This window comes from Schistocerca gregaria, chromosome 1 (genome assembly GCF_023897955.1).
Source record: "Schistocerca gregaria isolate iqSchGreg1 chromosome 1, iqSchGreg1.2, whole genome shotgun sequence".
Lineage (NCBI taxonomy): Eukaryota > Metazoa > Arthropoda > Insecta > Orthoptera > Acrididae > Schistocerca > Schistocerca gregaria.
Window position 1 is genome coordinate 1,102,099,270 of NC_064920.1, and position 23,228 is coordinate 1,102,122,497.

Consider the following 23,228-nt stretch of genomic DNA (forward strand, 5'->3'; position numbering starts at 1 on the left):
ATATCTTACACTATAGTACAAAAATTGCAGTAATTGTTGAAAATGCTTAAATTTGAATAATGATGAGACAAATGCAATATGAATTAAGGGACTAGATCATTGCGAACATAGATACATAAAAATTTTTTTAGGTCACCTTGGTTACGAGGGTTCCGGAATCTGTACAGAAAATTGGAATAGAGATGAACATAAACATCATTTACAACCTTTTTATTGCTCATGAAAACAAGAAGTTGCATGTTGTACCACCATACAGTGACACCTTCAGAGGTGGTGGTCCAGATTGCTGTACACACCAATACTGCTAATACCCAGTAGCACATCCTCTTGCATTCGTCATGGCATACTATCCATAAGTTCATCAAGGCACTGTTGCTCCAGATTGTCCCACTCCTTAACGGTGATTTGGCATAGATCCCTCAGAGTAGTTGGTGGGTCACGTCGTCCATAAACAGCTCTTTTCGATCTATCCCAAGCATGTTTGATAGGGTTGATGTCTGGAGAACATGCTGACCACTCTTTGTCAAGTGATGTCATTATCCTGAAGGAAGTCATTCACAAGATGTGCATGATGGGGGGCACAAATAGTCGTCCATGAAGACGAATGCCTCACCAATATGCTGCCGATATGGTTGCACTATCGGTCAGGGGTGGCATTCACATATCATACAGCCGTTCCATGACCACCAGCGGCGTACATTGACCCCTCACATAATGCCACCCCAAAACAGCAGGGAACCTCCACCTTACTGCACTCGCAGGACCGTGTGTCTAAGGCATTCAGTCTGACCTGGTTGCCTCCAAACATGTCTTTGACAGTTGTCTGGTTGAACGCGTATGCACACTCATCAGTGAAGAGAACATGATGCCAATCCTGAGTGGCCCATTCGGCATGTTGTTGGACCTATCTGTATCGTGCTGCATGGTGTCATGGTTGCAGAGATGGACCTTGCCGTGGACGTTGGGAGTGAAGTTGCGCATCATGCAGTCTATTACGCACAGTTTGAGTTGTAACACGATGTCCTGTGGCTGCATGAAAAGCATTATTCAACATGGTGGTGTTGCTGTCAGAGTTCCTCCGAGTCATAATCCGCAGGTAGCGGTCGTCCACTGCAGTAGTAGTCCTTGGGTGACCTGAGCAAGGTATGTCATCAACAGTTCCTGTCTCTCTGTATCTCCTCCATATCCGAGACGCCTGGGCACTTCCCCTGTTGAGAGCCCTTCCTGGCACAAAGTAACAATGTGGATGCAATAGAACCATGGTATTGACTGTCTAGGCATGGTTGAACTACAGACAACACAAGCCGTGTACCTCCTTCCTGATGGAATGACTGGAAATCATCAGCTGTCCAACCCCATATGTGTAATAGGCGCTGCTCATGCATGGTTGTTTACACCTTTGGGCAGGTTTAGTGACATCTCTGAACAGTCAAAGGGACACTGTCTCTGTGATACAATATCCACAGTCAATATATATCTTCAGGAGTTCTGGGAACTGGGGTGATGTAATTTTTTATTTTTTTTTCTATGTGTGTACAAAGGCAGAAAAGGGAGAGACACACAGTGTCAAGAAATGTTCTTTCATTTGACATATCGCCAATAGTGTCTTGTTGCCATTTCTGGCCAGTGCATTTCAGAGGCTATGTTAAATATTTACCATTGATTTCACTCTTAGAGCATGATACAATTCCTGATCATTATACTGTTCATCATGGGCTGCAAAGGAAACAGCTCAAGATTTGAATGAACCATAAGGACAATAGTGTCTTATGTCAGTCTGAGGTACTGCTTGCTTGTCTCTCAATAGTATACCCTGTGCAAGAAGTGGAGAGATATCTTATTGAAATGAAGTCCATCATTGTGACAAATGTTATGGGTTCCCAGATTGTAGCACCTGCAGTCAGTAGTTGTAGAGATTACTGATGACGTGATGTTTACTGTGGAATCTTGACTGCCATTTGTCAAGTATGATGATGCACCAGTTGGCAGAAACATGGCAGTCAGATGATGCATTTGTGACAGTTGCAGTCACCAAAGAAAAGCAGTGCTCCTGGTGTTATTGTCTTAACACTCCGTAAACAAGGTGTGACACAAAAAACCGATCCAAATACAGACTGCTTGCCAATTATGCACGAATTACCCACCCCTAGTAGATACAACGACCAATAGATACACATTTAATAATTAGACAATAAAGAAATAACAATAATATTGGTTAAAAACAGTCTTGGTTGCAATTTTTATTTTTCAACGTGTTTCACCTTGTTTAGGGATCTTCAGGTTATCATAACCTGAAGAAACCAGTGCTTAATAGTATTGGTTAAAAACAGTCTTGGTTGCATATTTTTTTTTTAAAGAATGTGTTTCGCCTTGTTTAGGCATCTTCAGGTTATCATAACTTGATAGCCCGAAGATGCCCAAATAAGGCGAAACACGTCGTTGAAAAGTAAATAATAAAAAAAATTGCAGCCAAGACTGTTTTTAACCAATACTGTTAAGCACTGGTTTCCTGTATGCCACATATGGATTGGAAGAATTTCTATAAATAACAATAAGCTAATCCAAAGGTCTACGTTCACTGAATTGATCTTGTCTTTTACATAACAGTAGGTGCTGAAAATGACCTCCTTGTGCTTCAATGCAATTTTGCGTGCACCCTAACATGTTGATGTACACTTTGTGCAACTCTGCCACAACAGTCCTCAAAATATCATTATGAATATTGTCCATAGCCTCCTCTTGTTATTGGGTTATTTGTACACACTATTTCTTTTAGACTACCTCACAGGTAAGTCGTGATTGGTTAGGTCCAGCAAACTTGATGACCAGAACCCTCTGCTGACAGTCCATTTTTCTATGAATCTTTCATAAATTTGAGAGACTGATTCATGTGAAATGCGACAGGTTGCCCCATCCTGTTGAAAGACAGCATACTTATGTTTGTGAGGGTCAACTACGCATAAAATTCCTGTTTGAAACTAGTGAGACCCACAATCTGACATGCTGATATGACACATAACATGCAAATTTTTTCACCATGAACAGATTCCTCATTAATCATATAGGGATTGTTTGTTGACCTGTAGCTGGTGTTCAGGTAGTTCACATGTCCTGTCAGATGGAACCAGGCTTCATCGCTCATTAAATACAGCAGTGGATCCATCATTTCATTCTCAGTGACATAGCCGTATAAAGCAACTCTCACATTTTGTGTTATCTTCCTCCTTCAGTACTTGGTCATGTCATGTTGTGTGAAACAGGATGACAAGAACTAAGCAAAATGTCCACATCTTCCGACAATATGTGTGTTGACTTGTTTGTGTTTTGGATTATTCATGTTCGAATATCTGTGGTCACAGTATATGTACGAATGGATAGGGTTCGATTCTTCTGTGAGTTTGCAAGTGACCCTATAGTACTCCACTTTGTCACCAAATCATGTATACTGCTGGAATGGAAATGCCAGGAAATGTTTTCGCAAAAATGTCTCATGTTTCCTCACGTGAACTGGTAGACAGAGGTGTACACGTCCTCTGTTGCAATTTTTTCTTGGAGAGGATACATCTCGCTGAGATATTTACTTCACACATCTTAACCAAATCACAGTGGCTTTCATACTTACAATACAAAATGTTGCAGCAGCTTCGAAACAATAGATAATTGGCAAGCAACAATGAGGAGTCTAGTATTCAAGGCTGGTTTTTCATGTACCATTCTATATGATAAGGGCTTTTCATAAATTGACCTCCAATTAGCCATTAAAAAAATACATAATTTTTTAATGTAGGATCTTCTTAGATGTTCATGACTCCATACAGCAGCCACCCAAATTCAAACATTTATCATACTATGACAACAGGTTCTTTGTTCCTTTCCCAAAGAATGGTGGTGCCTGATGCTTCAGCGAGTTGTTGAAACTTGAAACTGTCCTTATCTCATTGTCATTCATGAAGTGCTGAGTAACCAGCTGAGCTTCATCTTGGGGAAGAGATGAAAGTCATTTGATGCCAAGTTCAGACTACAGAGAGGATGTTGAGAAATCTCACAGCTAGAGTTTTTTTTTCTTTGTTTGATTCACTGTATGGATTGGGTCATGCATTGTCATGAATAAGAATGATTCCTTTGGTAATCATCCCACATTGTTTGTTTCTAGTTGACTTTTGTAGTTTTGTGAGTCACAATAAACCTTTGATGTCACAATGTTCTTAGATGTTACTCTTATCAAATCAGACGCAAAACTCCTTTCTGATCTCAAAAAACTGTAATTATTTTGCTGTTTGATAGCATCTGAAGCAATATTTTGGCTTATTAGGAGAATGAGTGTGCATCCACTGTTTGGACTGCTCCTTTGTTTCAGAGTTCACATTCTCCACCTGCGTCTCCAGTCATGATCCTATTCAGAAGTTCCTCAATCTCTTTATGGTAGCATTGAATGTCAAAACTGAACCCATTCTTTCAGTTTTGTGAACACTAGTTAGACTTTCAGACTTTCCTTCTACTTACAGTTACAAAACTTACAGTAACGTAAACTCTAAATGACAATTAAGAGGGTTGTCCTTGAAATATGAGGCAAATCTTGAGACAGTTCGGAAATTGTGGACAGATGACTTGCATGCACAATTTCATCAGCGTATTTCACAGATTCATCAGTAATTTCTCAATATCTTCCTTTACCACTTTCATCCTAATGCAATCAGTTTATTTAGAAGATTTGTGTGGTCTTCTGCATCAAGTGGTTTAGTCAAGGAAGATATGTTATATTTTCTCCTTTGTCTAGCACTCGTGGAACATATACAAATTGATCTATTGTTAATTCCATGCTTTTATGAGACCTGAAGCTACAATGTTCCTTACACAGATTGTTCATTGCAAAATACCCCAAGAGTGTATTTTTCATCACAGTTTTCATTACTTTTGAAATTAATGAGAGTAAAGAGATGACCCTGTGATTTTCTGTGTCACCTTTCATGTGTAAAGCAGGACCTTTGCATGCTATAATGACATGGGGAAGCAAACTGTGGTGAAGGATTTATTTATGATGTGTGCTAAAGGGTCTTTGATGTTGTCTGTACAATCCTTGAGCAAGTACAGACACACTTTATCTATACCTGCTGAAGTTTGATGTTTTAGTTTGTGCACAACATTGCTTAGTTCTTCCGCAGTGGTGAATCGTAGCATTGTGCTTGGTATATGGTTCTGGTGTGTGTAGGCTTCATTTTGTCAAATTGCTTTTGTAACTTGGTAGCTATGTTGTTAAAGTATTAATTTGCAAAGTTTGTTCTTTTCTGATCATGTATTGTGGTATGATTGTGCCAGAATTGTATATTTACTTTGTCTCCTTTAGGTGACATTTCAGACTGCTCTGATTGTTTTTTCTGCCTTTTCAATAAATTTATCATTTTTGAGACTTTTTTGGCACTAGTTAACTTCTTCATATAACTTGTTGTATGTGTTATCGTAATTTTGAAATGCAGGATTGTTTTATTTGTAATGAGCAAGGAGGGTAGTGAATGATGGCATATGCACTTGTCTGTCCGATGATCGGCTGTGAATGCAAAACTGCCTTCCTGTAGTGCTAACAGTACATGAGGCAATTCGTCTCATTGTATTCCTTGCGTAATATGCAGCACTGCCTTAGACACTAAGGAATTCAATTTTCATAAATTTCCTTTTTTAAAAGTGAGTTTCTTTCTATTTCTGTCTGATTTTTATGTTCTTTGTACATTGAACATTGTCACTTTTTTTTATGCTCAAATATGCTCATCTACTGCTGTTAGTGTGTCATTTCCTAATCTGATTTCCTCAACAGTCACTACATTCGATTACCATACATTACTTTCTTATAACCACTGATCTTCCAAGTCTTCTGTCTTCACTGACAGAATTACTATGTAATTGACAAATGCTAGTGATTATTTCCTTCTTTCTGAACTCAGTTTCTTTTCCAAATCTCTCCTTGGTTTCCTTCTAAGTTGTTCAATATACAGATTGAATAACAATCCAGTTTCACTCCCTTTTCAGCTACTACGCTTTCATGTCCCTGGAATGCTGTGTTGATATCAGGTTTCCGTACTAGTCGTGAATAATCTCTTTCTCTTTGTACTTTGTCCCTGTTACTTTCAGAATTTGAAAGAGTGTAGTCCAGTAAACATTGTCAAATGTTTTTTCTGAATCTACAAATGTTATAAATATAGGTTTCGTTTTTCATTCTATCTTGTAAGATAACTCTTAGGGTCAATATTGCCTCATGTATATCCACATTTCCCTGAAACCCAAACCAGCCGCCCCTGAGAGTTGTTTCTACCAATTTTTCCATTCTTCTTTAAATAATCCATACCATTATTTTACAACCATGAATTATTAAATGGACAGTTTTGCAATTGTCATGAAATAGTCCCTAGTGAATGACATGTATAATACCTAGCTCAGTAAGATGAGGTTTACAAGATTCCATCTTTTTTAGACTAAAAATTCTCCTCTGGTATATCTTTTTTTTATTTTTCATTATGATTTGTTTATTATCTGAGTAGCATTTCCTTAGGAAATTTTCTGTAACAGAGCGATTCATATATCTGTGCACAGAGGTCTACACTACTGATAATGTGCTTATTATAATTTTTAATATTCACAAACCATAGCACATTATTAAAGAGTTTTTTTTTTTTTCTTGTGAATTCTATTTAAATTCGTGCTGAATCCATACACCCCAAAGCTTTTGCAGCAGTAACATTTTTACAATTTTCTCTTTTAATTTTGCTTTTATACATTTTTGATCAGATTGAGTAGAAAGTTAAATATTACATGTACAGTTTTTTCAGCATTTATAGTTAGTTTGTGTTGAGCCACTCTGAAATCTTAACTCAGTTTTCTGCTGTTAACTGTGCACATTTTATGCTGGATACAGAGAGTAATACACTAGCACCGGCATCATCAGAACAGATTTCTGAGGACTCACATGTTGAGCAAGGTCATTAACATAAACCAGAAAGAGAAATGGGCCCAGAGTTTAGCCCATATTCTACTGGTAACTCATTTGGAAAGAAAATTAGTCTAATTTTACAACTTACATTGTCTGAGGCATGCATTCACAGCATCTGACCTTAGAATTCGGAAAGAGTGCTTGTGCTGCATGGTAAAGCAGGTTATTCCAGCTCAGGTGCCTATGCACCGGGTTTTTGCAGTCATAGGTGGGCGAAAGGTTTAAATTTGAGCAGTTAGGCAGGTGGCTGTGACCTGCACGACAACGTGCCTCAGTTGAATACAAGTGGTAAGGGTAAAGAAATGGCTTGCACACACGATGGAATGATGCACCAGTGTGGTGCAATAGGGCCACCTGGTGGGTATCTTAGACCACCTGCACGTGCCTGGAGGAGAGCTGGCAGGCTCTAGAGACCAGAAATGGAATGCTATTCTAATGTTGCGGGTTGCACATTTTACAAATAAAGGTGCCACTATTACACCAGTACTATACTGGCTTCCTTCCTTCCTTCCCTCCCTCACACAGTAGATCTAGAAATGCTTTAGGTCTGAGAATAGTGGCACTGTGGTCACTCCGTACTCATTGACTCGCTCCCTTTTTCTGAAGGATGCAGACATGGAATGCTAGTCATGACGTATTACAGAAGTTGAGTACGTGATCTTGCTGTTGTGAAGTAGCATCGATATGGAAAAATGACACATTGTCAGGATCAGATGGCATTTAATAAGCCTATGTTTTGCGAGATTGTGGGGGATGTAAGATGAAAATTAAGTGATACAGTGTAAAAAATTGCAAATGCAGCCCATCATAAGAAGAGTGATGTCTGGAATACATTCCATTCTATGCTCCAAATTTCAGACAAAAAGCATACAAATTTTGTTCAATGTAACAAAGTTGTTGTATTCTTGTTTATTCCACCTCCACCATGAACAAACATATGTGCTGTTTTAAACAAAAACTGGACACAGACCAGTGTCACCATTATGTCACTGCGACCAAAATGCGTGCTATTTCTGTATTCTTTTGGTCACGGCAGCTTAGGTGTATGGGCTAACAGCAAGTTGTGTAGCTTATTAATTTCTCTAACTTTTTCGACCCCCCCCCATGAGCCATCAACCTTGCCGCTGGTGGGGAGGCTTGCGTGCCTCAGCGATACAGATGGCCGTACCGTAGGTGCAACCACAATGGAGGGGTATCTGTTGAGAGGACAAACAAACCTGTGGTTCCTGAAGAGGGACAGAAGCCTTTTCAGTAGTTGCAGGGGCAACAGTCTGGATGATTGACTGATCTGGCCTTGTAACAATAACCAAAACGGCCTTGCTGTGCTGGTACTGCGAACGGCTGAAGGCAAGGGGAAACTACAGCCGTAATTTTTCCTGAGGGCATGCAGCATTACTGTATGGTTAAATGATGATGGCATCCTCTTGGGTAAAATATTCCGAAGGTAAAATAGTCCCCCATTCGGATCTCCGGGCGGGGGCTACTCAGGAGTACGTCGTTATCAGGAGAAAGAAAACTGGCATTCTACGGATTGGAGCGTGGAATGTCAGATCCCTTAATCGAGCATGTAGGTTAGAAAATTTAAAAAGTGAAATGGATAGGTTAGCATTAGATATAGTGGGAATTAGTGAAGTTCGGTGGCAAGAGGAACAAGACTTTTGGTCAGGTGAATACAGGGTTATAAATACAAAATCAAATAGGGGTAATGCAGGAGTAGGTTTAAAAATGAATAAAAAAATAGGAGTGCAAGTAAGTTACTACACACAGCATAGTGAACGCATTATTGTGGCCAAGATAGACACGAAGCCCACACCTACTACAGTAGTACAAGTTTATATGCCAACTAGCTCTGCAAATGATGAAGAAATTGATGAAATGTATGATGAGATAAAAGAAATTATTCGGATAGTGAAGGGAGACGAAAATTTAATAGTCATGGGCGACTGGAATTCGGTAGTAGGAAAAGGGAGGGAAGGAAACGTAGTAGGTGAATATGGATTGGGGCAAAGAAATGAAAGAGGAAGCCGCCTGGTAGAATTTTGCACAGAGCACAACTTAATCATAGCTAACAATTGGTTCAAGAATCATAAAAGAAGGCTGTACACATGGAAGAAGCCTGGAGATACTGACAGGTTTCAGATAGATTATATAATGGTAAGACAGAGATTTAGGAACCAGGTTTTAAATTGTAAGACATTTCCAGTGGCAGATGTGGACTCTGACCACAATCTATTGGTTATGAACTGCAGATTAAAATTGAAGAAACTGCAAAAAGGTGGGAATTTAAGGAGATGGGACCTGGATAAACTGGACTAAACCAGAGGTTGTACAGAGTTTCAGGGAGAGCACAAGGGAACAATTGACAGCAGTGGGAGAAAGAAGTACAGTAAAAGAAGAATGGGTAGTTCTGAGGGATGCAGTAGTGACGGCAGCAGAGGATCAAGTAGGTAAAAAGATGAGGGCTAGTAGAAATCCTTGGGTAACAGAAGAAATATTGAATTTAATTGATGAAAGGAGGAAACATAAAAACGCAGTAAATAAAGCAGGCAAAAAGGAATACAAATGTCTCAAAAATAAGATTGACTGGAAGTGCAAAATGGCTAAGCAGGGATGGCTAGAGGACAAATGTAAGGATGTAGAGGCTTATCTCTCTAGGGGTAAGATGGATACTGCCTACAGGAAAAATTAAAGAGACCTTTGGAGAAAAGAGAACCACTTACATGAATATCAAGAGCTCAGATGGAAACCAATTCCTAACCAAAGAAGGGAAAGCAGGAAGGTGGAAGGAGTATATAGAGGGTCTATATAAGGGTGATGTACTTGAGGACAATATTATAGAAATGGAAGAGAATGTAGATGAAGGTGAAATGGGAGATATGATACTGCGTGAAGAGTTTGACAGAGCACTGAAAGACCTGAGCTGAAACAAGGCCCCGGGAGTAGACAACATTCCATTAGAACTACTGACGGCCTTGGGAGAGCCAGTCCTGACAAAACTCTACCATCTGGTGAGCAAGATGTATGAGACAGGTGAAGTACCTTCAGACTTCAAGAAGAATATAATAATTCCTATCCCAAAGAAAGCAGGTGTTGATAGATGTGAAAAATTACTGAACAATCGGTTTAATAAGTCACAGCAGCAAAATACTAATGCGAATTCTTTACAGACAAATAGAAAAGCTGGTGGAAGCCGACCTTGGGGAAGATCAGTTTGGATTCTGTAGAAATATTGGAACACGTGAGGCAATACTGACCTTACTTGGCAATGTTGACTGGAATACTCTCTTTCAAATTCTAAAGGTGGCAGGGGTAAAAAACAGGGAGCGAAAGGCTATTTACAGTTTGTACAGAAACCAGAAGGCAGTTATAAGAGTCGAGGGACATGAAAGGGAAGCAGTGGTTGGGAAGGGAGTGAGACAGGGTTGTAGCCTATCCCTGATGTTATTCAATCTGTATATTGAGCAAGCAGTGAAGGAAACAAAAGAAAAATTCGGAGTAGGTATTAAAATCCATGGAAACAAAAAAAAATTTGAGGTTTGCCGATGATACTGTAATTCTGTCAGAGACAGTAAAGGACTTGGAAGAGCAGTTCAACGGAATGGATAGTGTCTTGAAAGGAGGATATAAGATGAACATCAACAAAAGCAAAACGAGGATAATGGAATGTAGTCGAATTAAGTCGGGTGATGCTGAGGGAATTAGATTAGGGAATGAGATACTTAAAGTAGTAAAGGAGTTTTGCTATTTGGGGAGCAAAATTACTGATGATGGTCGAAGAGTAGAGAGGATATAAAATGTAGACTGGCAATGGCAAGGAAAGCGTTTCTGAAGAAGAGAAATTTGTTAACATCGAGTATAGATTTAAGTGTCAGGAAGTCATTTCTGAAAGTATTTGTATGGAGTTTCTGAAAGTATTTGTGTGGAGTGTAGCCATGTATGGAAGTGAAACATGGATGATAAATAGTTTGGACAGGAAGAGAATAGAAGCTTTCGAAATATGGTGCTACAGAAGAATGCTGAAGATTAGATGGGTAGATCACATAACTATTGAATAGAATTGTGGATAAGAGGAGCTTGTGGCACAACTTGCCAAAAAAAAGGGACCGGTTGGTAGGACATGTTTTGAGGCATGGGATCACAAATTTAGCATTGAAGGGCAGCGTGGAGGGTAAAAATCATAGAGGGAGACCAAGAGATGAATACACTAAGCAGATTCAGAAGGATGTAGTTTGCAATGGGTACTGGGAGATGAAACTTGCACAGGATAGGGTAGCATGGAGAGCTGCATCAAGCCAGTCTCAGGACTGAAGACCACAACAACAACAACAACAACAACTACTACTACTACTACTATTACTACTACTACTACTACCACCACCTCTACTGTTTCGATGACAGGTTTGAATGTTTTTTAATAACTGATGACCATTTAGAGAATTCACTTCATCCTCGTGTCATGTTCTCTGCACTTCATCCTCGTGTCATGTTTTCTTGTACTGTTGTCACGGAATCAGTAGTTTGTTCAGAGTGAGTGAGTGAGTGAGTGAGTGTGTGTGTGTGTGTGTGTGTGTGTGTGTGTGTGTGTGTGTGTGTGTGTGAATGGGCATTGGCGGAAACGGTGAATTAGGTGCTGATGTTGTAGGATCTCTGGCGAGTTTACAGTGCGTGTATGGAGCTCATTTCTGATCTCTAACGGGCTTCAACACCCTTTTATGCAGTGTTGGAACAGCCTGCTTTAAAGGCTACAAATGTGGAAAATGTTTCAAAATATGAATCCCGTTATTAACATTGTCTTGCAGATTTTAATTGAAATTAATGTATAACCACATTTTTATTATAATTGTTAATATTCACCATTAGTTAAGGTGCTGTTATTAAAAACTTTAACATTACATATTTTTCTTGTATTAGGAAGATTGCACTAAAACTTAAAAACATAGAAGATAGTATGCATACAAAGCAAAATAGTGTGAAAGATCTTGAGGAATATAAAGTCAAAATTTCTAAGGAGGAGGAAAAACAAAGTTATGCTCTGCTGAAAATTGAAAAGGAATCTGAAGAAGTCATTCAGGAGGTAAGCTTTATATGTATCAAAAAGGCCATCTTCTGTAATTTGTTTCAAAGTCAAGTGGGGGATGTTGATTGGGGGGGGGGGGGGGTGATTCTGAAGTGGGAGCTGAATTTGTCTGAGTGTGATAGGAGGAAATGAGGCAGAAAACTTGTTTGAGGTCAAGATTAGCACGCATTGTGCGTGTTCAAGAAACTTCATTTAGTGTTTATGGTAGGAAATCTGCAGGTTCATTTAAAGTTATTAATTTTGAAGAAAGAAAAGTCACAAAACGAGTGCACTTCGAAATTTGTAACACTGTACTCTAACACTTGGCACTCAGTTATGATCATAAATTGTGTAATACTTTCTTTGTTCTTAGTATCTCTAGAATTCTTATCTTCATTTAATGCTAAAAATAGTACTTAAACACTTGTTTTTGTAATGCTATCATAATTAAATTCATTTGTTTAAAAACAAGTCTTCTTTTCTGGCCATGTCCAAAAACAGATACATTGTGTCATGTCACCAAAGACAACTAACATTCATGTCCTACACCTGATGTCCTATCATAAAGGAGTGCACTCTTTGTCACTCAGTACTACCTGGGACTGGAACCATTAAATCATGTTCTCCTCTCGGGCTTGGCCTCTCTCTCATCATGCCCTGTCATGCTTTAACTACTCTCCACCTTGCCCTCCACCCTGAAAAGTGGTATTCCCTCCTCATCCAAACTACACACTACACAGTATCCTTATACATTGCTATGTCCCTTCCTGCCCCATAGCTCAATATTCCTTCAGTTATGTCCAATGACTGCCACCTCCTGTCCCAGAACTATCACTTGCATTTTTTGCCCCATTGAAAGCATAGCCAACTGTCAAATTGGCAACATCATATATTAACTTATCTACAAGCACAGCACACCAGTGTGAGTGAGTATGGCTGTGAGCAAACTATCTAGTCTAATATCCACTACTAAACTGTGGGCAAAGGCCAACTAGACCAACAAAGTGCAGAACCAGAGTTCATCTCTTTCCTCACCCCTACCACTCCCCACACTCCTACCTTTTGCATGCCACCTAATGTCTGTAAACTCAATCACCCTGGATGCCCCACTGTGGCCGGTTACTCTGCCCCCACTGAGAGAACCTCATCTCTCGTAGATCAACACCTTCAGCCTATTAAAAGATACCAACCATTTCCTCCACTGACTCTCTACAGTTCCTGTTCCTTTACCAGATGGTGCCCTGCTAGTCACTGTTAACACTACCTCCCTTTACACTTACATTCCTTGTGCCCATGACCTTACCGCTATTGAACTCTGCCTTTCCCAACACCCGACGGATTCCAAACCAACAACCTTCTTACTAGTTGCCATGAACAACTGTATCCTCACCCGTAATTACTTCTTCTTTCAAGGTATTATTACATACAAACCCAAGCACAGCTATGGACCCCTGCATAATACCATCTTATGCTAACCTATTAATGAGCCATCAAGAGGAATCTTTGCGAACCACCCAAAATTAACCCCTCACCTAATTCAAATCCAGTGATTGCATCTTCATGATCTGGATCGATGGTGAAGATGTGCTATCCACATTTCTCCTGTACCTTAATGTCTTGTCCCCTGTTCACTTCATGTGGAGCCTCTCAGTCCAACAAGCCACTTTCATCAATGTTGACCTCCACTTCAAAGATGGCTACATCAGTACACTTTGACAGGTTTCACCCATTCCACACCAAGAAGACCTTTCCATATTCCCTAGCCACATGTGGTCATCGTATCTTTCTCCAAATATACTGAGAGTCTCACTGAGGCCTTCAGAGACCTAAATTAACCTCCCAACCTTGTCCAGAAACAGTTCTGCATATCTTGCACCACCAATCTCCTACCATCCCCTCATACCCCACAGCCTGGCCACAAAGGACCATTCCTCTTGTTTCTCAGTACCGCCAAAGACTGGAACAACTGAGTCACATTCTCCACCAGTGTTTCAACTATCTTCCATCCTGCCCTGAAATGAGAAATATCCCCCTCCTCCTCCCCTGCCCTGCCCACAGTGGTAGTCCACTGTTCCTCCAACCTATGCAATATCCTTGTCCATCCCTACTTCAATCCTGCTCCCAAACACTTTCCACACAGCTCATATCCCTACAATAGACCCAGATGTGAGACCTGTTCCATACATCCTCCCACTACCACGTACTCCATTCCAGTCCCTGGCATCTCCTACCCACATCAAAGGCAAGGCCACCTGTGCAAGCAACCATGAGATCTTCAAACTTAACTTCAACTACTGTGCTGTGTTCTACGTGGGCATGACTACTAACAAGCTGTGTTCCACATGAATGGTCATTGCCAAATTGTAGCTAAGAGACAGCTGGACCAACCAGTTGCTGAATGTGCTGCCCAACACAGCGTGCTTCACTTCATTGACTGTTTCCCAGCCTGTGTCATCTGGACTCTTCCCGCTAACAGCTTTTCTTAATTGCATAGGTGGGAACTGTTCGTACAACAAATCTTTTGTTCCTGTACACCCCCCCCCCCCCCCCCCCCTTACCTTTAACTTTTGATAGTCCCTGTACTAATACACCTATGCTTTTCCTTGCTCCCACTGCAAACAGCTCACAGCTCCTATCCTGCCAATGTTCTTAAAAGTTGTTTCCTCTTCTCTACTTCTATCTCTCTCCCCTCCCTTTCCCCATTCACCTTCACCTCTCCCAACACAGTTCCAGTGCAGCACTTGGCAGCTATATTCTGTTCCCACCAAGCTACACGCTCCAACAGGCAGCACTAGCATCTTTCCCCACCCCTGCCATGCTACACCTCCCCCTTCCAGTTTTGTGCCTTCTCCTTACCCCCATCACCCACCCAAGAACATTGCTGCTCATGTTGAACATGAACTTGTGTTTGGGCCTTGGTGGCCGGAGGCCGTAGGTTTTGTGTGTCTGTGTGTGTTTCTGTTTCTGCAGAAGGGCTTCGTCCATCCATATTCTTATATAAGGGGTGTTCAGTAAGTAAGTTTCCTTATTTTATATTAAAGAATCACAAAATTTATCAGGTATAAACAATTTTAATGACATTGTACAATGGTTCTGTTACTTTTGTACGTAGTCACCAAGTTTTCCAAGCATTTTTGTAATGTGGCACAAGTTTCTCCAACCATTGTAGCAAGTTGGATCCTGTGCTCATAAGCAGCTGTTCGCTGTTGATGTGACTTCATCCTTAGGTTGGAGTGCTCATCTCGAAGATAACTTTTGAGTTGAAGGAACACATGAAAATCACTTTGGGCAATATGTGGTGAATATGAAGGATCCAGGAACATGTCCCAGTTGAATCTTATGAGCTCCACCTGGGTCATTCAAGCCGTATGATACCAAGAATTTGTTGTGAAGGAAGAGAGCTATGTGAGACAAGAGTCAAGGGCGTTTTCTTTTGATAGTAGTTCAAGACATTAAAGTAACTCTCTGCATTCATTGTGGTGTTGCAAGGCAGGTAGTGAATGAGCGAAACCGTTTGACTGTCCCAAAGGGTGGCTGCCATAACTTTCCCTGCCAAATGTGTGTTCTTTGCCTTTTTTGGGACACTTTCACCAGGTGTCTTCCACACATTTTGAAGTTTTGTTTCAGGAGATGAATGATAAACCCAGGTCTCATCCCCAGTGACAAGCTATTTGAAGAGCAGACTTGCCTCTCTCTAATCCTCTTACAGAAAGATTATGGCTGAATCCATCTGCTGCTGCTTGTAGACGTCATTCAGCAAATGTGGCAGCCATCTTGCACAGACTTTGCAGTAGTGAAGGTGCTGTCAGGATAGTTGTGATTGATGAGCATCCAATTCCACCCCCAGGAAGTAGCATTAGCATGTTGTCAATGGTAACACGACGATCTCCTTCCACAATACTGTGAACTGCAATAAAGGCATCATCACATCATCACATGACGTTGTAGTGGGACTCCCTGTGTGCTGTTTGTCGTGCACATCTCTGTTCCCTTCTACAAGCTGTACACACTAACGTTGAACAATTTGGATGCTCATACAGCCTTCACAGTAGACAGAGGTAAAGTCCATGATCGATATCCACAATGGATAACTGTTTTGCTGTGGGGGGGGGGGGGGGGGGATAAATTAAAAAAATAATAAAATAAAATAAAAAAATAAAATGACAGTGTGCAGCTCAGAAGTGTAATGGTAACTCCATGCTAGCTGGCAGTGTATTGGCGAGATACTGCAGTAAGCAGCATAAGCAAGTGTAAGCATTGTCCACAGTATAAGTTGAACTTGCCAGACCTTCGCATGGCACGTGCACATTTTAAATTGCGGAGGCATAAAAGTGGGACACTTGGCTATTGGACAACCCTCATATAGTTACAGTATTCTTTTCACTGTGCCTGCCTGTGGTCAGATGCCTGCTCTATGTGGTGAGTAGCAATATAGCCTTTGTGTAGTGTTGTTATATGTATTATTTTATGTCCTTGTGGTACCAAATGTGTGTGCAGTTAAAACCACCGATTTGCATGACCTACATTCCTGAACAAAAAGGGATTACGCCAAGATGGGCATTTAAAATACATAGCTGAAGAGAGAGGAAGATTTTTTAAGTAGGTGACTGCAAGTCTAGCGATCTTCAGGTATTTGAGGTACTTTTTGTTATTGCAAAATGCCTCGCACAGAAAATGGAAATGTGGAATACCTTTCACTCCTGTTAATGAAACATTCAGATAAATGGTCAAAAATATGCAGATGCACCATAATAGACCAAAAACATACATGTAAAGTGGCTACGAGAAGTAAAATTTATTTACAGGTGGTGGTCAGATGCTTACTGAAACTGAACTATGAACCAAGAGATCAGTTGTATTTGTACTTGTTAGTTAACATTAGAGACAATTCAGTATGGTGTGAATCATACCTGAATATGTGCTCATGCATGATGCTATTACTACATACAGTTCTGGGAAAGACTTTTGGATTGTAGTGATAGCAAATTTCCATGGAGACAGTGAACTAATTTTACAGAATGACGTGTGTTCACATGTAATGCACAGTCAACCAAAAGCTACAGAAACACAAAATCTCAAGAACAGACTGGGCAGCAATATTTCTAAATATTACACCTAGTGCACAACTATGGGGTGCTATGTTGATATCTGATCGGCCCTTCCCAGTGCTTGCTGTAACTATTCCGTTCTGTGCCCCTTGCACACTCTCTATAAACTGATATCTTTGGGGGAAAAAAGACGAAGGATTGTTAGGCACTATACACCCTATCAAGAAAGAAGTGGTTAGAGACTGTACGTGAGCTCAGGGTCACCATCAATTGGGTGTGGAATTATCTATGACCTGTTTTCAGGTATTGAAGTAACAAAATAGTTTCTCTGAAAAGTGATGAGTACATAATTCTCATCAATATAGATCACAATTTGTATTAAAATTTGTCCTTTTTTATTTGTTTAGATGCTCTAAACCACTCGATCATAGACGGAATAAGAGAAAGATATGTATGAATGTACATGCTTAATATGAAAAGAAAAGGAAATGTGTGAATGTTAAAGGTCAAAGGGAATATTTGCAAGTCTATGAATTCTATAATAAAAAGTTAACAGGAAATGGGTTGGCTACATTATATGTGGTAATGAGAACAAAGCACCATGCCTTTGCAAAATCAATGCTGCATTTTACACCTCATTGAATGTTGTACAATGTATGAATTATATGTATATGCACTATCATTTCTGGCAACAAACATTACACCAATAAGATATGTTATTTATTGAGTGAGTACAGTGTGTATGCCTTCATTCCATGCTGAGAATTGTAATTTGATCTCTGCTTTTCGTGAGTGATATTCTATAAACTGAATTCTTCCTAGTAAAGTGTAAAACCAAAAGTAAATAGCTCACTTAATGTGCATTACAGTAACATAGTAATTAGCAATATTTGCAATGAATTTCTTTTTATCATCACCTTTTTCTTTTCATTATTTGAAGGCGCAGGAGCTGATCCATGCATTCAATCACTTACGGCAAACTGTTGCAGAACTACAAAGGTCAAAAAAGTGATGGAACACGTCAACCCACTTCAGCTCGTGGACGAGTAATAGTGATCTTTCTGCCTTCTCCTCCAGCCAGCTACCACTTGAGATATTTTTTATATGTATATTATCCAGCTAGTTTTAAAACTGTACAATAGTTAACTACTGGTGAATGAGCGAGAAATTTTTGTGTTTCCTGGACTCCATAAAGTATTGTTTTAACTCTTTGGAATCACAATCTAAAAGCTATTCATATTTTAATCTGTAAAAATAAGTGATTTACTGTATCATAGATTTGATTCCAATAAATTTTTAAAAAATCACTGTACCTTTGTTCCATTTTCTTAAAGGCTCCAGAATGTTTTTCTGTACACAAATTCTTGTAAAGAGTCACAGAAAAAAGCAATGTTAAGGAGCTGTAGATGGATATTATTTGGCATTGCAATCTTAGATTGCTACAAGGCCATGGTTTGTGAAGATTCATTTGAACCGATAAATGATTTCCGCCATGATTCAACTCTGCTTTCACCTTACCACTTTTCCTCTGGATCTGTATAGAATCAACATTTAAGATTCCTTCACATGTGAGTGTGATTCTGTAATACTGATCTTCCTGCCTTCCCCTCCGGAGACATTTTGATGAACATATGACTTCCCTCAATCCTCCGTTCCCTTAGCCCCCTGGCGTCATCTTTCGCTAGGTCCTGTCTCCACCTGCCTATTCCCTAACCTGCTCCTACTTCAGTATTACAGTGCTACACATGCCTCCTATCCTGTGAATGCACCTGCAGGGTCCTATCTTTTAAATGCACACGCACGCACACACACACACACACACACACAGCTCCCAAAGAGTGCCTGTTGGACTCACAATGCTGGGATTGTAGCTGTTCACCAGATGAACTGGGGGGGAGGGGAGCGGGGTGTCAAGTATGGTGACTCAAAGGAGAGAGAGGCAGGAGGAAGTGGGATTCAGGGTGGGTACCAAGCAGTTCTGAAGGAGGCTGCCAGTTTGGTGGTTAGGAATGTGGAGAGGTAGAGGTGGCAGTTGCATGGGAGAGATATGTGATGCACAGGTATCAGAGCAGGTGGGCATCAGCACCGAATGATGGCGATGTGGATTGGGTGAGGGTGACAGGACAGAGGAAGGGGAAACTGTTGAGTCAAGGGTGTGGTGATAATGACTTAACGGTGACTGAGGCGTGGAGAGTTATGGGAGCAAAGTATGTGTTGCATGCAAGAATACCTTCCATCTATGTAGTTCAGAAGGGAAGGATCTAAGTGACCTTGGTTGTGAAGCAGCCATTGAAATCTAGCACGTTCTGCTCAGCTGCATGTTGATCCACTGGATGGTTAAGTTTGTTCTTGGCCACAGTTTGGCAGAGCCCATTCATTCTGGTGGACATTTGGTTGTCTTACCGACATAACACGCTGTGCAGCGATTGCTGCAGAGTTGGTATATGGCATGCCGCTTTCACAGCTGGCCCTACCATGATTGGGATTGATAAGTCTGTAACAGGACTACAATAGAAAGTGCTGGGTGAGAGGATTGGGCTGGTCTTGCACTCGAGACTTCCATGTGGATATGATTCCATTGGAGATTGTAGTGGCATAGGGATGGACCAGACTGCTGTGCACATTGGGTGGGCAATGGAATACCACATTGGAAGGAGTGGGAAGCATCTTGGGTAGGATGTCCCTCTTTTCATAAAAGATAAAGCCCTGGCAAAGGCTATTTTGTTTCAGTTGACAATGATATTGGGTGACAAGGGGGAAAGGGGGGGGGGACTTCTTTGTAACTGATTCTTGGGGGTGGGAGAGTGCGCGAAGATCTGGTGTGGGAAATCTGTCTGCATATTGGGTTGTTGGGGTAGTACCTTTGTGAGAATGTCCTTGTGATACCTTCAGCATACTGGGCCAGAGAGCTGTCATCACTGGAAATACTCCGGCAGTGGTTGGTCAGAATGTATGGTAGCAATTGTTTGGTGTGGAAGGTATGACAGCTGCTGAGATAAAGGTACCGTTGATGGTTAGTGGATGTGGCATCCTCTTATGGCAATCTGTTTTGGGTCATATAAAGGAAACCTTCCTAGAATCTCAAAGCTCCTGGACATTGACCTCCACCTCTCTTATGTTTCACCCATATCTCTTTTGTGTTGTCCACATTAAATCCACTAACCATTCCTTGATCATCAAAAGAACTCACTCCCAACATCCTGACCACCTGTGAGAGGCATGGCTGCATTGATAACTCCCTGAACCAGTATGCCGAAGGTCTCACAAGGATCTACACACACACACACACACACACACACACACACACACACACACACACACACACACTCTAACCACCAAACCTCAAACCTAGGCTGCAGACATTTTTCCCATGCCACGTCCTCAGACACCCCTAATCTCACCACCCCAAGAATCATCAACCAATTTCACCCTGGAACAACTGAACCATATCTTCGCCAGGGCTTTATCTGTCACGATGCCCTAAAATAACGGACATCTTACCCAAGATCCTTTCCACCCTCCCAAACTGATAACCCATTGCCCATCCAACCTACACAACAACCAGGTCCATCCCCGTGCCACTCACTCTCCCAACCCCCTGCCACAGAATCATATCCCTGTAGAAAACACAGGTGCAAGACATGCCCAATTCACCCAACCAGCACTTCCTTCCCCCGTCCTGTCAAAGATTTATCATATCCCGTCAGAGGCAGCGCCACCAGTAAAACAGCCATGTTGTATACCAGCTCCATTGTAATCACTGCACAGCTTTTTATGCAGGTATGACAACCAACTAGCTGTCCACCAGAATAGCCACCACCTTCTGTGACCAAGAACAGTATGCAGCTGAGCATAACATGCTCAATTTCAAGGGCTGCTTTCATTTGGATCCTTCTCTGCACCACCAGCTTTTCTGAACTATGCAGATGGGAGTTATCCTTGCAACACATTCTCCTCTCCCACAACCCTTCTGGCCTCAATATCCATTAACTCAGTGTCACCACTCCCTTCACCTAACAGTTTCTCCTTCCCATATCCTTTCACCCTCTCCCAAACCACGTCTCAACATCACCTTCATCGTGTGCCGCTGCCCACCGACTCCAGTACCCATGCATTAGATTCTCACCTGTGCTCCTGCCACCACTTCCTCCCACATTGCTACCCATCAAGCCAACTGCCTCCCTCTAAGCAGATTAGTTACCCACACCCAACCCTGCTTCTCCCTCCTCCACTCACCCACTTGACACAACTCCCACCCAATCCTAGTCCACCTAGCGAGCCGTGATCCTGGCATTGTGCATCCACCTGGCACTAGGTTAGTGTGTGTGTGTGTGTGTGTGCACGCGAGCGTGCGTGCGTGTGCAAGCGCCTGAAAGCTAACAAGTTTTCTTCCTTTTTTGTGTTACATTCTACCAGACGTTTCCTTCAGTTTAAATTCTTTCAGTTATCGTAATGTTTGGTCAGAAATATAAAGTCATACAATGTAGACATTCACAGTCTGTATTTAATTCCTTACAGGCATATTGTTTCTGGTCATATGTTTGAGTGGTGCAAAGCAATATTCCCTAGAAATTATGCAACAGATTAAAGTTCAAATTTTCATAGCCTAACAAAGAGTGTAAAATGGGAAATGGAGCATCGAATTCATCAACATAATGTCTGGTTTTGCACAACATTTTTCTTAATTACTTGAAAGTAATCAGGGTAATTAAGAAAAACTAAATGACTTGAAGGAAAACAAATAATTCATGAACAGGTGCTGCTAGCTATGTAAACGAAGTGTCAAAAAGTTGTTCTCTGCAAATAACATTCTTCCCTGTTGAAAAATAAATTTCAAAGAACAGCACAAATTGAAACTTCTCTGGTTTCTCTCAAATTACATAATCTTAATAATAATGGAATCCTGACCAATACTTAAATATATTTCATCTATTCTGAAAAAAATTTGTAAATCAAATTTAAAAAATTGAAAGATATTGTCAAAATGTTTTGTCAAATTATTTGTATAAAGTAAGAGAGAAAATAGACTAGACAAACATTTGATGCAACTTATTCGTTGGACACAATGTAGAAAGCATGTGTTTCTGTAATCTATTTTATATTTTACTTTTAGACAAATCATTTCACAAAACATTTGACCCTTATTCCTAAATTTTCTCATTGCCATTGATATCGGAACAAAACTGAAGTTTTTAATTATGAAAGCAGTTAATGTTCTTATGACTCTGTAGCAGGAGGCAAAATAATATTTGCTGCCCGCCCCCCCCCCCCCCCCTCCCGAGTTTGTATTCTATTTAGCATCCTAAAATATATGTTTAGTAATTGTACATAAAAGGTACAAGAATTCTTATTTACACAACTGAAATCTCAAGCAGTTACAATTTTTACCACAAACAGTGTGGTAAGTATACTACTAGACATTTTTGTGTTACATGATCACACTATTTCTTGTGATATGAAGCAATGAAAACATGAATACTATTAAATTCTACAGTTTTTTCCTGTACTCTTAAGGAAATTATCAATTACTTTGGAACACTGAATGACTTAAGTAAACAAAATAGAAGAAGCTGATTGTGGGACAGATAATTCCTAAGCTACACTAAGTGGAAATCTGTCATTATGCAGAAAGCTATGTGCGAATGATATTTCATCAATAATCCCTTAGGTCATTTTTTTTGGTTCATGGTTGAGTTAATAACAAATACTGCACTTTTTAATGTAATTCGATTGATAAAAAAAATTACTAACCTAGTAGTGGCAGGAGAATACACAAAAAAAGCCTTTGCTTGGCATTGAGGCAAACATTTTTGTTTGGATACATATTCTTTCAGCAATACACCACCATTTTCACCTGACTTCACTGCACATACACTATGTGATCAAAAGTATCTGGACATCCCCATGTTTTTCATATTAAGTGCATTGTGCTGCCACCTACTCCATATCAGTGACCTAGTCATTAGACATCGCGAGAGAGCAGAATGGGCCGGTCCGCGGAACTCATGAACTTTGAATGTGGTCAGGTGATTGGGTGCCACTAGTGTCATATGGCTGTACGCAAGATTTTCACACTCCTATACGTCCCTACAGCACAAAAGCGTAAAGGCCAACCTCGTCTGTTGCCTCTCAGAGACCGCCGACA

General features: G+C 40.6%; 1 protein-coding gene across 2 annotated transcripts in view; it reads left to right on the top strand.

Annotated features, from left to right (window-relative positions):
- The window catches only part of LOC126282527 (uncharacterized), a 114,255-nt gene extending 95,865 nt beyond the window's left edge, over positions 1-18,390 (top strand). For both annotated transcript variants that reach the window (XM_049982199.1, XM_049982198.1), the window contains exons 7-8: positions 11,891-12,053; positions 18,024-18,390. In XM_049982199.1, the coding sequence (XP_049838156.1) occupies positions 11,891-12,053; positions 18,024-18,095 (235 nt within the window). In that variant the 3' untranslated portion in view covers positions 18,096-18,390. The remainder of the gene's footprint in view (positions 1-11,890; positions 12,054-18,023) is intronic.
- Positions 18,391-23,228: the final 4,838 nt, after the last annotated feature.